At 37.4% G+C, this 15,190-nt stretch overlaps 1 protein-coding gene across 2 annotated transcripts; it reads left to right on the plus strand.

Annotated features, from left to right (window-relative positions):
• The first annotated feature begins 1,831 nt into the window (after positions 1–1,831).
• retreg1 (reticulophagy regulator 1) lies at positions 1,832–14,641 on the plus strand. Of its 2 annotated transcripts, XM_056744294.1 has the most exons (9): positions 1,832–2,101; positions 2,893–2,999; positions 3,343–3,373; positions 9,575–9,701; positions 9,790–9,874; positions 10,207–10,329; positions 10,481–10,551; positions 10,673–10,796; positions 11,620–14,641. In XM_056744294.1, the coding sequence occupies exons 1-9, from the start codon at positions 1,872–1,874 to the stop codon at positions 12,072–12,074; spliced, it is 1,353 nt and encodes a 450-aa protein (XP_056600272.1). In that variant the 5' UTR covers positions 1,832–1,871; the 3' UTR covers positions 12,075–14,641. The 2 variants fall into 2 exon arrangements, with proteins under 2 accessions (XP_056600272.1, XP_056600273.1); XM_056744295.1 differs by lacking the exons at positions 1,832–2,101; positions 2,893–2,999; positions 3,343–3,373 and adding an exon at positions 6,203–6,384.
• Positions 14,642–15,190: the final 549 nt, after the last annotated feature.

Raw genomic sequence — 15,190 nt, forward strand, 5'->3', positions numbered from 1 at the left:
TGGAATCTTGAACAGCAGCCAGTGCACCAGTGCATAAAAAATTAGGCCATCGCTTTAATTGCTGAGTTTGTCTTTCAGATTTTTTTTTCAGGTAAAATGGACTGGATTTTCTGTATTTTAATTTATGTAACAAAAGACTATTTTACTAAATCAGTTTTGACCTTTATAAGTTCAATTTAAAAAAAAACAAGACGCAAATAATACAAAAATGCTTCTACATCTCAACACACAAGTATTATTATATGACCCAGACAGGAACAGAGAAAGCTTTCTAGAGCTAAATGACTTTTGAATAGAGGAGACTTGATTCAGTAACAAGCTACAGTAATGACATACTGTATACACAGCAAATGCAGTTTGCTTCTGTGTTTTATTAATGTTGCTTGTGACTGGAGAAATTAAGTCTTCCCTGTTGAAAGCAGTCCAACATAAAGGGATAGTTCACACAAAAATGAATTCAATATTTAGATGTCCTCTTGAAATTTTAAACATGTATGGCTTTCTGTCTTCTGCAGAACACAAAAGAAGATACTTTGAAGAATGTTTGTAACAGAAAACCATTGGTGCCCATTGAATAGGGGACCTTCCTCTGTTGTCTGATATTGATCACAAAGTTAGACCTAAACAGATATAACAAATTGCATTTCTTTATCCACAACTAATAAGCTCTCCCTGATTTTCATAAACATTTACTCAGTAACTTTTAATCAAAGTCGTCCTATGCAGCTGTGACACGCCAGAGGAGATCTGGCCCTCCCGGCTGAGACTGGTTTCTCACAAGTTTTTTTTTCTCCATTTATTTATCATTAGAGTTTGGGTTCCTCACCACAGGGCCATGTTGGCTTGCTCACCATGAGACTACATTTATTAGATATTATTTATAGAGTGAGGTTACTTGTTCTATAAACACCATGCACTGTGCTGTGTTTTTCGGTTTTTCTTGTGTTTTCCTGTAAAGCGGCTTTGGGACAATGCACATTGTGAAAAGCACTATATAAATGAATTTGAATTGAATTGCACTTGTTTTGTGTCCATGCAATAGAAATCAATGGAGACCGACCATTTTTAAGGCCCAGGGCCCGGTTGCATAAAGCACATTAAGTGTAATTTTCCCTTAAGTGTGCCCTTAAATATAACTTAATTCTCCTATTGTCTTTGGTAAAGGGAAATCATCCTTTAAGTGTAACACTTAAGGGAAAAACTTAGGGTGCTTTATGCAATTTGGCACAGGCTCTTATTGAGGTCATGCTGATTATAGGCTACTAGCTTTTTCCTGATTCCAAAAAGCTTTTTGTAACCTAAAATAATAATAATTTAAAAAATAGTCACTAAACAATTCAGTTACATTAGAAACGATATAAAGGGTAAATAGATGATAGTAAATTGTTCCATATTGGCATAACAGTGAGGGTTGTTTCTGTAAGTACTTTACAGTAAAGCACACTGCGCCCTAGTGGTTAAAGAAGCTCGCCTACTGTTCCTGATATTCTTGGAAAATATATATTTTTATTGTTTAGACCTTACTTGAAAATGATATAAAGAATAATAAATTCAAAAGATTGATTCAAGCTTTAATGAAGTAAAGGAAAAATAAAGGGTGATGTTGAAATGTAGAATAATAGATGAAACAACGCATTAAGATAACGGCTATCATATATAAAATACTATAACACACAATACGTTGATTCGGCTTTAATTCCGTGCATTAAGTGATATAGGAGCAGCCAGATGTAAATCAAACAGCTGACCGGGCGATGACGTAATGGGCACCGGGGCTGCCTCTGAGTGACGTCAGTGACAAAACAACAACAAACTAGACTGCAGGCGGCAGTGCACGCGAGGTGGTTGTTCCGGGCGCGCGTTCGTATGCTATGGCTCATCGTGGTGGATGTGACCGCGTGGTTGGCTCAGAGGTGGAGCCCGTGGGTGAAAGCGCAGGGCTCAAGTCAGGTGGAGAGATGGCGGAGAAGGAGGAAGAGCATCCCACGGCTGTCTGTCATCCTGCAGGCACTTATCCATTCTGTCGAATATCAAAGCTGATTAACTGGAAAAGACCTTTATGGACTTCCGCTTTCTTCGCAACTACAAACATTGTCTTTTGGTGAGACACATGACTCAGCGCAATTTCACTTGTGCATTTATTTATATGACATCACTTATTGTTGAATGCAAAATGCGCACGTAATAGAGGTACGTTTAAAACATTTTGAAGTTTGAATCAAATGTTGCATTAAAATGCGGCTTATATTTTATAGTGTTCAAATATACAACACATCTCAGTCTAACTTAATCAGTATAGGCCTAACTGTTAACTAGCCCTGAAGGCATTTTCCCCTAGACTATTCTCTCTGTGTAGGCTATGTTTTTCTAATGGACTTGAATGCAGCTTTTTTCTATAAGCAAAATATTGTGCCAGTGACTGAGCATCTGTTCTCTTACCCTGAACAAAATACACGTTTAAAATTAAAGGTAAAAAATATTTTTAAATGTAATAAAAAATGGTATAGAATGCAATTCCATACAATTATGCAAGTGCAAATAGTCCAGGGGATTAATGATTTACATCTAAATTATGTCAAAGAAAGCTTGAATAAATGCGGATAAACGGTATCTAGGTTAACAGGACTAACTTGGTGTTCCTTTCTGGAATTAGGCAAATAACAGTTTTAGTTTCACTCTCACAGCAAAAGCCTGGATTAAAATACCAAAGATTGTAATTTTAATAAAAATAATTGGTATTTAATGCTGTTAAAACTGTAATGACATATGGCAATCTTGGCTTTTTTTATAACTTTTGTTAAAGTTATATCTGAGAAAAATTCAGGTCTTCTTTTTGTTTTTTCAGTCGTGTATTTAGAGTAATGACTATATATGTTTTAATTTTCCATACAGGTTGGTGTCGCTCAGTCCATGTCGATTATTCAGCATCATCTCTTTGTGCCTTGCTGTTCTAGTGAAGATACAGCTAATGAGAGATGTGGCACTTTTTAGATCAAGAGGTGTGGATTTGTGTCAAACCATAACAGCATCATTGTGTCACTCGACTGTGGTGACTCATAAGAATGGCAGCAAGTATAGATATGTTGGTCACCAGTCTCATGAGAAATTTTAATTGTCTTGTACATTCTAGTTCTTAGCAAAGCTATTTGTCTTATAATTAAACAGTTTGGGTGGCCTCTCAAAAATTGTGCTTCTGGCCAACCATCGTCTTGCTTTGTAGTACTGTACTTGCTTGTGAATGTTTAAGCCAAGACTTTGACATAGCCTGTGCTTGACCTTATTGCTGTTTATATAAGCAATATTACTGCCAGATCCCATTGATTTCTATTTTCCTGTTTATAGGAGCTGCTTTATGGAGGAGTATGACAAGCAGGTAGGTAAAAAGCATGCACACCTCTTAACATCACGTCATGCAAGATATTTATTTCGTAACATTTCTGTATTTTTAAAAGCGTTTCTTGGGTAATAGCTGCAGTTCGTCCTGTAACCACTAGAGGGGGGTCTATACATTTTAATCGGCATTTTTGATGACCTGCAGCACTTCATAAAGCCAATCATGTGAGCTCTGAGATGTTTGGCAGTGAGTTCCCATGGTACTGTGAGGATCAAGATTAGTTCCTGAAAAAATACATTTATACAAACCTGCTCAAAACAAGTACAACTATGCTGAACTTTTTCATCGTGTGTAAATTATGTCTGAATGTACAAACACATGTTTTATTCACTTTTTTGCGTGTGAAATTATTCAAACAGCAGTCTAATTTTGCATAGTTATTGAATTTAGGTAGCGTAATGCTTGATCCAAAACTCCTTATCAATGGCCTTCGGCTTTCTATTATTTTTATCCGGTTGTTGTGCCATGCTGTCATCTGACCAGAGTTGCCCTGTCATTGTTTATGTAGTTATGATGAAAACAAATGGAGTGGCACCGTTGTGCGTCAGGGATGACATGCCAGTTCAGTAATCCTCAGTGTGGTGTTTATGTGAGGCAGGCCTCATTAAACCTCGGCTGCTTGAAGAACAGCTGCTGCATTGCCTAAACTTGTTTGTTTCTGCCTGCTGCTGTTGATGTGAGCCGTGTTTAAACAGTTGTCTTCCCCCTGTACTCTGCCCCCTCTGCCCCCTGTCCTTCCATAGTAATGGGATCAAGGGACCGCGTGTTTGTGTATGTCAAAAAACTTTTAATTTGTAGATCTGTTTTCTGGTTAAAGGCCTTAGTTTTGAAAAAATTAAGTGTTAAATAATAAAAGAGTAACATTAATATTGAGGTCGAAAAATATTTTTCGCATATAGTGACTTGACCAAGAAAACAGAAAACGTAAAGACAATTTCAAAAGTAGGGGTCTCACAATGCACCAGTATTGACCAGCCGCTATATGAAAAAACCCATTTATCACTAATAACAGTGATTATTTTTAATTTGACACATATCATAATATTTTCATAAATTCAACAAGTATTTAAAGTTTTGCCTAAGAACCACAAGGGTTACAAACATTCTCTCTGCCTTACTCATATTTTAAGAGTGGTTCATTGACCAAAATAAACAAAATGATAAAAAAAAACATTTTAATAGAAATCACAATAATCATGGCGTCATGAATGTTGGCCAGGATTATCGTGTATAAAAGTTTAGTAGGCCTATTGTGACAATAGAAATGTAAAGTAAATTTAATTTTTTACACATATTAATAGATAATAGGTAGTAAATGATGTCCCTGAACTGAAAATGACTAAGTTCTTCCAAATATCTTTCTTTGTGTTCACCGGAACAAAGTAATTTATACAGGTATGAAATTACATGAGATAACAGAATATTTCATATTTGGATTAACAATTGTCGCATGTAGTGCTTTTGGTTCGCTGAAATTTGAAAGTTTTCTCACTAAACGCATCATTATCACTTTGTGAAAAATCCCCTTAGTGCTATGAGAGCGGAAGTGGATGAGATTTTAGCGGAAGTACGTGATCGTCCCGTGTGCATATACCCCATTAATAATAATAAAAAAACGATTGCTAATCAACCCAAAAACAAATGATAGAATACATAATAAGAAAATCAAAGGATCAGAGAGCCAAAAGTATAGCCCGCTTCGGTTTATGTAAACAGTCATTGGTTCAACGATGGTCTCGAAGAATTGCCTGTTTCAGATTTTTAACACTACACAAATGTTTGAACAAAATACAACCAACCGAACATTTCTCAACAATTCAAAATCTTAATCAAATATATATATTTTATAATATTTAATAGATATTTAATTAAATAGTAAAAATGAAACCGGACATGCCTCTGGACCAGTGTTTACATCTCGTGAAGTGGTCTACACTGAAAGATCATAAAATTTGAATACATTATAAAACAATTATACCTTATAAAAGTGATGAGTGTTTGTTTATCAGTACATTGTGGTATGCGATAACATGTTTGGTTACATGTGTTGGCTTTAATATTGTGAAACTTGAGTTCGTGTCACAGTCTGTTGCTTGTCCATGAGAGGCATGTTGGGTCTTCATAATGACACAGCCATTTGTGTGTTTAGGACTTATCATCTTACCTTACATTTCCTCGCTGTTCTCATTGGTAGGATTTTCTAGTGTCCCAACCAAGAAGCCAATCCAATATCTAGGAAACAAAAGGTGTGTCTAGACACACAGCAGCTCATTGGGGGAATTCTGACTGGCGTCACTTCACTGCTGACCAACTGACCAGGCATAGACTTTCCATCATAGTCAAATGACTGAATAATAAAAACACTATTAATAGATAATTCTAGTAATATTGTAAGGAAAAAAGTACGTAATAAATCTTTATAGATCTGAAATGTTATCTTTGTACTCATGGAGCTATTCATAGATCAAAAGATTACAATTTATTTATAAATAAATAATGTAATACCTCCTCTTGTCACGAGCACCAAACATCCTTCAACCAATAAGAGATGATTATTAAGAGAAAGGTGTGAATAATCAAGTTCATTGATAATTTTCAAGATGGATACCCATGTAGAGATTATTGTGAGTAAGAAAAATTTAAAATACTTTTCCTAGAGTGTCTCATTCTTTGAAAAGGGGGGTATTAAGGGGGTATTATTTCGAGTGTTTGTACGTGTGTGTTTTCATGCCCCCACCAGCTTGTCCAGCGCTATCTGTGTGATGCTTGAGGAATGCTGTGTGACTATGGTATTTTTAGACTTGACCAGTTGAAATAGTGAAGCTCAGGCCACGTTAACATAAACACTAGCTGGTGTGGCTTCATGCAACACTTCATTTGTGATTCGAGCTGACACACTTACCTTCTGACACGAGTACAGTCTAAACACTTTTCATGCTGAAACCTAGAGCTTTTGAGATGACCGCAGAAGACCATGGATCAACATTGAGGTAAAAAACGATAATATTTAACAAATATAGGTACTCATATTGGTGGGTTGTTGTTTGGATACCTGGCATCAGGATTATTGGAATGGAACCTTAGAGGAACTAGTTTTGTTTATCTAGAGATGTAGAACTCATACCTTTAAAAAAAAAAAGATTTCATAAACAAAAGATAATTTGATTTATTCCCAACAGTTTTGAAAGCTAATTCTGTACTAACATATCCATTAAATGTGTCACATTTCAGAAATGAGAATGTTCTGAATCATTGTAAATGTCAGTCGTGCATTAGATTCATCAGGGGCCGAGCGGTTTCCATGACAGGCCCTTGTTTTGGAACATATGCTTGCTGGAATTTCGCGATGACTGTCACAAGGGCCTTATTGATACGTGCTTGTATGCCAGGCAGCAATGGAACCTGTGTGTTGCTGTCTGTGGGCAGAACCATAGACAGGTAAAACAATTGTTGAAGAGCCTCACTGTACAGTATAGTAATATTTTTCTTTTGTGATTTTGAAAATATTTAGAGGATGTGGATTTTTTCCTGTCGGTCGGTTTGTTTAACGTTATTTTAGTGGACTTTTCGCTTGGCTTGTATGAGGACAAGACAAGTAGCATCAGCATTCTTTGTTAGTTTAAAGATTACAATCGTAGCAGTTTAAAGCCGTAGTTTTTTTAATCTACAGTCACCTGTTGTAGGTGCTTCACAAAGCAAAAGTCATAGCCAAGTCTTAAAGGGATAGTTCGCCCCCCCAAAAAAATTCTATCATGAATCACTCACCCTCACAAAGTGGTTCTAAACCTGTATAAATGTATTTGTTCTGTCGAACACAGAGAAAGATATTTGGAAGAATGTTAGCAACTGACAGTTCTTGGCCACCATGGTGGTATGCGCACGGGACCTTTAAATTCTCTGACAGCTGGTCACTTCCGCTCTCATAGGACATAACAATGTGTTTAGTAAGAAAACGTTCAAATTTCGGCGAACCGTCAGCAGTGCGGGTGAGTATTGTTAAGCGCCTCTGTGATAGTCCTAGTAAGTCCAAAAGTTCACGTTGCTTTTTTCATATTTGTTGTACCTTGAAACGGATAGCCTGTGCTTCTCCTTTTTGGTTGTCGAATTATGGCAAAGTGTTTGAATATTTAGACTCACGTTGTTGATCGTAATCCTATGTGCATCCTGAAGCGAAATGCCGTTGTTGGCTGAGATTTTAGTTGACGTACGTCATCGACCCGTCTGCAAATACCTCATTGACTACCATGGTAGAAATCTGTTAAATGGCAGTCAAAGGTGCCCCAGAACTGTTTGCTTTCCTACATTCCTCAAAATATTATTTTGTGTGCAACAGAACAAAGAAATATACAATAACTGTTCCTACTATGGTAGTGAATGATGTCACAGAACTGTCAGTTGCTAACATTCGTCCAAATGTTTCTTCTTGTTCAACAGATAAAAAAATATTTACAGGTTTGAAACAACATATGTCAATAATTTTTAATTTTTGGGTGAACTATACCTGTAAACCTTCTAAAGAAATTATACATTTTTGATGAGTGTCAGCAACATATTCACTAAGAAGCTACCAACAGGAAAAATGGCAAGCAGTTTGATTTCAAATAGTGTCGACCATCAAACACCATATGGCACCAGTCAACTATTAGTTTTTCCAGACAGCCATCTATACCTCGTAACGAAAGATGTAATGTGACTAAATCCCCCCACAATTTTACAAGGCCAACTGCATCATGTGGGTATCACACCTTATTGGTCTCCGGTCATCAGCTCTGGTCCGAGTTGGGCAAGCTCTCTTTCCTTCTAATCTTGAACCGCTTCAGCCACATGCTCGATGGTGAAATGTTAATGTGAGCTCTGTTGCCTAACAGTCACACGGTTGTGCCCTCGGTTAATAGGAAACCTCCGGTGGGGAAACATGTTACGCCAATGGTAGAGGTGACAGCCTTATGACCTGCAGGAAACACAACTAGGATCGAATTGCTTGGCATGTTTTGTTAAACACACCTGATCTGTGTTTAATATTTTTGAACACATTAGGGACTCTAGAGGGCGTTGTTTGTTGTGTTTTTGGCAAGGGGAAATGCAGGGCAACAGCTGTGAGGGGGCATAATGCAAGATTAAGGGCATTAACAGGCTGCCTGTTAATAGATGCTCACCGGGTGCCAAGAAATTCTCAGATGCCTCGTATGAAAAGTCATGCTAATTCATTCAAAGCTAAAAGATCAAGGTTTGACCAATGAAATATCTATTCTATTTGTATGTGTTATTATTAGCGGCCCACTGCTGGATTCTATTTACAATAAATAATCTAGTTTCCAAAACAAAACATATTTAAACACACCATGATACGTCGGATGTAACGTAAACCCAAAGGGTCCAAAGAATATTTGATGTGTGAAAATGTTTGTCAAGCTTAAGCTGTCAGTAGGGTCTTTACCTGCAAAGTAACACATCAAATCCTCTATAGCAATCTTGCATCATAGAAACAATAAAAGAAGGCGAGTCCTCAATTTAGGCAGAATTTCAATGCATGGAACCGCCATTTATAAATCAGGTATGTCCAGGTGGACTGATTTCAATTATCACATGAATCTATTGTTGTGTTAAGTGGAAACAATCCTCTTGCTCATTGCTATAACTGGATCACAATTATATCTCACACATGCACGTACACACTTATGGTTTTCAAAAGCTTGCAATGCTGTTGTTATAGACATTTAATTCAACTGATAAAGTTTAATCTAAAATTAAATGTGTTTCAATGAGTGTCTGTTAAAAAGACTTGAGTTTAATTGTTTGTGCATTCATGCTGTGTGTTTGAATACTCCAAGTGCAACATAACCCATATGCCATAACATAATTGTTAATTTAATTACTTCTTTGTCTTAATAAAAGGCAGATTCACATCCTCTATGCACATTACAAAACATGTTATGACCTTAAACTCTTTGGGGAAGTGGATTAGCAACTACTGTAGTGCACATTACAGTGAAGTATAGATTCCACACTACACAGTGTCCTCAAGTTTGTATTTCTAAAGGAATGCAAATGGTTCCTGTGACTCTAAAATCCAAGAAAGAGTAAAGAAATAGCATTTATAACATATAAACATTATAAAAAAGAGCAAAGTCTAAGTTCATAAATATGGTCATTGATGTCATGTGGTTTATTTAATTTTAGCTGGGATGTCATTGAGTCAGTCCAGGAGGGCAAGTCTGCGTCAGGATCTCCATTCACAGACTTCTGGATGAGCTTCAAACTGTTCATTGAGGAGACTTCCTCTTTTAAACAGCAGAATCCAGGCAAGGTACGGATGCATTGACTGTGGACTCTTTGTGCAGAACAGTATGAGGCAGCGCTGGAATTTTAAACACTGTATTTGTCTCTTACCACAGTTCTGTCTGCTGGTATGCAGTATGTGTTCGTTTTTGGCAATACTTGGCCGTTACATTCCGGGGGTTGTTATTTCATACATCTTAGGTAAGTGCCCAAGTTGGTTCTACTCAAAAACACTGGCTAATTATTATCTTATGTGAAGTGCCTTGGTGTTCTATTGACATATAAATATGTTAATAACAGTTGCACTGTTCAGCTCTTTAAGTTTAAGAATTATTTTATCCGTGCTGCTATTGGCAAAGTTTACCTTGGGTTCTTGGGTTTACCTCAAGAACGCATTAGAACACCTGACATGTGATTCCTAGTAGTGTAACTATGACGACATTCACTAAGTCTCTGGTTCCCAGCCGTCAGCACATAAACACACTGGTAAGCGTGACACGCACATTAATAGTTTCTACATCTGTTTACTCCAGTGCTGGGCATTTTTCTCTGGCCGTTGGTGTCATCACAAGAGTTTGGGATGTGGTTTGAACCAGTTCTGCAGAAACTGGACTTCGGAGTTGGCGAGTTCATTCAGAAAATCAAGGAGAATCATGGTATGTCTGGAATACACAACGGTAAATGTGAAGCAGTTACAAATCTGAATTTTAGATTGTTTCCTTGGTGAGGTGACTAGCATAAACCAGCACCAGGGGAAATTTGTAAGAAGTTCATAATGTGCATTCTCCACTTTCCTTTATACCCTAGAGAAAAGGATACTTCGGTCACAAGTCGAGAAAGAGAGCATTGAAGCTGATCTGTCTTCCCTTTTCCCAAAGGTCAGCTATCACACAACTGGCAGGCTATTACTCACATGTTTATGATTATCCACTAAAAACTGTGAGCGTTACCTCATTTGTATATGTGAGAATTAACTGATATTGAACCAATCTCTTTCAGATGGACTCCACCGTGTGCAAAGAGCTGTCGATATCAGACACAGAGGTCTCTGAAGTAACATGGACTGACAATGGTACATTTAACCTTTCAGAGGGACACACGCCTCTGACAGAAAACTCAGACGGTAATCGCTATTATCTTTCAGAAATGTACACAAAATGGCCGAAAGAATGCTATTTGCTTTTTTAGCTATAGTCTGTACAGACTTCCACTTAAAATCAAATGTACACAACTGTGCAATCCCCATATCAAAATTTTGCAGGTCGAGCTCCTAAAAGAAATGGCCTGCACAAAACCCAGATGTGTGCTATATTGATTTTTCAATGAAATGTTCTACATATACACTATTTTTTTCTGGCAGTGTTTTGGTATGTGTGTACTTTTTGCCATGAAGAATAGTGTGTGAATGTATGTGTGTTGTGTTTTAATGATTTGTTAACTATAGAGCTGCAGTTACCTCCTGGAACTGGTTAACATGTTGGATGAATAAATATATGAATAGAAATTTATCTTAAAGATATTAATTAATATAGTCAATATAGTCTAGATTTTATTAAGAAAAACAATTGATAATATTCCGTTTTTTATTTACTGTTTACAGGTATATGTTCGGGTAAAATTATCATTTTTGCTTTATTCTGTAAACTACTTACAATATTTCTCCCAAATTTAAAATAAAAATATTGTTTCTATATGCATTTATCTGCAGAAAATTAAAACTGGAACTGTGTGTGTTATCAATAAACGACAAAACAGACTGGGTAATTTATTTATAAATAACCTTTTTCTTTTTGTGAAACTTATATGTGAATTGTGTCATAAATGTTGTGACTGACCGCCTTATGTTGCCATAAAGTATACTTAAAAAAAATAAAGTTTAGGTCTTCATTGTTCTTTTTGACTGTCGATGTTTTCTATAATTGATTTTGAAATATTTTCTAATGTAGACTCAGACCGGAGAAGTGATGAGGAGGTCTTCACAGGTGGACTGCCTGAGTTTCCCTCGATGGACAATGGCTTGGGTACAAATGGAGAAGATGATGAAGATCTTAGCATTGGAATGCCCACCCCTCTGTCTCATCCCAGCAGGTATGGGTCCACACAGTCAGAAGAAGAACCTACAGTCCAACCCCTTGAGATTATGCAGAGGCTAGCAGGAGACATGATTACGGCAGCGGTCACGGCCGCAATGCAGGAACGTCTGGAGGCTGCCGTACCTCTAGCGCTGGTCCAGGCACTGGCTGAGGAATCAGACAGCGAGGCAGAGGACTTTGAGCTGTTGGACCAATCGGAGCTGGAACAGCTGGAGGGGGAGCTGGGCCTGGACAGAGAGAGCCGCGATAATCAGTCTAAGCCAAGTAAACCTTCAGGCTTTCTCTCAAAACTACTGGGACGCCACTGATCTTATTTAGAGGGCTTCCGCTTCCCTCTGTGATGGGATGTGGGTGGGAAGGTTTACAGGGAATGGTCCAGAGTTATAAAGGTATTACACAGTTTTAACTGTGCTGGTGTAATTCAGTTATTTTGCTATAAAAAATAAAAGTCATCTGGGGAGGGAGGTTATTTATAAGGGGAGGGCGTATAGTGGCTGGTTTAGGCACTGCTTCATTTGAGTGGGTTGTTGTAGATGTTCCCATCAGCCTGTCAATGACCAGAGGGTTATGGACCAGAGTAATGTCACCGTTTTAGCTGTTAGGCTGGTAGATGCAGGATATTTCAATGTTTTGCTGCCAAATGGTTTTTCTCTTCATCTTAAAGCCTCCCACTAATAGACAATCAGCAGAAATTTTACTTTGTTTTCTATTTGTTATTTTCTCATGAAGGATTTTTGAAAAGCTATTGTAATCCCTTGCATGGATAGTTCTGTTTTTTATTGTTAGATTTTTTTATTGTTTTTATTTGCACCTTACTTTAGAGTGATACAAGGCACTGAGCAAACAGACACAGATTTACCTGTTGTCGGTTCCGTACGAGAGTTTGATTGTTGGTGATTGTCTGCCATCTGCCTGCATTGACAAAGCAGACGTGAGCACACTGCGGCCCTGTCGACGTATGATGTCTCCGTGAACAGGGTGCGCAGTGCTATGCAATATACGTTGGCTGAAAATGTACACATGGCCAGTCACTGTGTTCGGCCAGAATGTTTTGATTGGGCGAACATTTTTTGGTCCTACGCCTTTCACAGATTATATAAAATTATCAAAATATAATATGTCCGCTATACTTATAGATTGCTATCAGGATGTAAAGAGATTTCCAACCAATATGGCAAAAAAAAATTCTAGACAGGATCACCCACCCTGCCTTTAAAGGTTCATTTCTCAGTGTAAAAAACAAAAATATGTCAAATCCCATGAACAACTGTTAATCTGTAAACAATTGTTTATCTTTTTGATAAGGATTATTTTTAAGTGATAATTTACCAAAGAAGGAAACTTCTGTCATGAATTACTGTAACACCTTTGTTCATCTTCAGAACTCTTCTGACTCTGCCATAGACTAAAGGAATAAGCCCCAAGAAACAGTGGGTTACAGTTTTTTATAACGTTGTCCTAAAACCCCCTTAGCTGTTATAAAATACACTGTAGCCCACTGCTTCACGGGGTTTATTGCTTTTATAAAACGGTTATTCCATATGTGGTGCAAGGTTTCATAATATAAAGTACATAAATTGATATTAAGGCTTTATAATGTGGTCAGCAGTTATAATTCTGGGTATTTTATAACAGCTTAGAACTTGGATCAACCAATCAGAATTAAGGACCAGGATAGACCGTTTTATAAAGCAACCCAACTACCACTCAATCGGCACAAAGCCAGTAGTGTCAGTCTCAAATACGCTGTTTCCTGCATCTGCTCCACAGCGCATGCAACACCAACACCGGCTAATGCATCAGCTCAAAGCGCATGCATCATGTACGGCGGCTCCAGCAGCAGCTCCACAGTGCATGTGCATGAATGGCGACTCCTGCGGCGACTCATGCGGTAGCTCCACAGCGCATGCGTCTTAAACACTGGCTCCTGCATTAGCTCCATAGTGCATGATTCATTAATTCTCCTGCATCACCTCCACAACACATGCATCGGGAATGCCAGCTCGTGCGTCAGCTCACTGCGCATGCGCCTTGAACACCGGCTCCTGCGTCCCCTCCTTAGCACATGTGTTGTGAATGCCGGCTCCTGTGTCAGCTCCATAACACATGCGTCGTGAATGCTGGCTCCTGCGATAGCTCCATAGCGCTGCGTATACATCTGCACACGCATTAAGACTAATGCAGAAAATAGAAATTGCACACAAAAAGTATTTTCGTATTCATAAAATTACATTTGAACCACTGTAGTCACATGGACTATCTAATGATGTTTTACTACCTTTCTGCACTTTGAGTGTATGTTGCGTTGCTGTCTATGGTGGCGTATAGAGCTCTTGGAACTCATCAAAACTATCTTAAGTTGTGTTCCAAAAATAAATGAAGGTCTTTTCTTTGATGAACTATCCATTTATGTTTTCTGTAAGAAAGAGACCAGACATATTATTTGTAAATGCCTCTTTAAAAAATGTACTTTAAGAGGCACATATATCCAAGACCACATTTCTGTTCACAGTGAGATTGGTGTGTAATGCATATCTAAATGTATAATTTATAACAAACTACTGATGTATTATAAATGATGAATTTTGTTTTGACACGGATCAGCAGCCACCTTCTGTAACACAGTGACTGAATGAACATGGGTTTCACAAATCAATTTTTTTCAATTTTCTGCCACTCATAATGAATGCTGTCTAAAAATAAATATGAATTAATGTCAGTTAGATTTTTGTTATTTAAATATAGTACTTTTTTCATATATGTGTCTCATTTTAGATTGCTGCCATGCACATATGATGGCCTTATATGACTGCAAAATATGGTTGTACACACACAATATCAAGAATGTGATTAAAAACCTTATGATTGAACATTATTTTCATCTTTCGATTATTCTGAGCATCACATTTGAAGACAAGTATACTTGTTTGAAAAGATCTTAAATGTTTTCAAATATATAGCTATAGCTTTCTACCTAATTCAGTATTACAGGTAATTTTAAATTTTATCCAGATGCTAGTAAAAAATGAGGCACTTTCACTGGTTTACAAGGTAAGGGGAGGCTCAGTCCCCATAAAACAGACCATTTTAAGCACCATGTAGCACCAAAACAGCACCAACCCTACATCACCCAAAACATTTCCTAAAGTCAGCAGCACAGACACGTTTTAGTGTTTCAGTTCATTACATCACTATGTGGGATTTGGGACAATGTTTATACCAGAAATGAAAAATTTTCATCATTAATTCACCCTCATGCAAAACTTGTATGACTTTCTCTGCAGAAAACAAAAGAAGATATTTTGAAGACAGTCTGTAACCAAACAACATCGGACCCCAATGACTGGTGAAGAATGAGTTCATTAGGAACAAATTTGTCTTTAAGTAAAATGTGTTTAGTTTTATGTATTAAGTTCTGAAAGAA

The sequence above is a fragment of the Triplophysa dalaica genome, chromosome 3 (genome assembly GCF_015846415.1).
Source record: "Triplophysa dalaica isolate WHDGS20190420 chromosome 3, ASM1584641v1, whole genome shotgun sequence".
NCBI lineage: Eukaryota > Metazoa > Chordata > Actinopteri > Cypriniformes > Nemacheilidae > Triplophysa > Triplophysa dalaica.

Bases quoted from the DNA above. Each gene is read 5' to 3' on its own strand.
- retreg1 (XM_056744294.1), top strand. From the start codon at position 1,872: ATGGCTCATCGTGGTGGATGTGACCGCGTGGTTGGCTCAGAGGTGGAG. The intron at 9,702-9,789 runs GTACGGATGCAT...CTCTTACCACAG, and splicing joins AACAGCAGAATCCAGGCAAG to TTCTGTCTGCTGGTATGCAG. The intron at 10,552-10,672 runs GTCAGCTATCAC...AATCTCTTTCAG, and splicing joins TGTCTTCCCTTTTCCCAAAG to ATGGACTCCACCGTGTGCAA.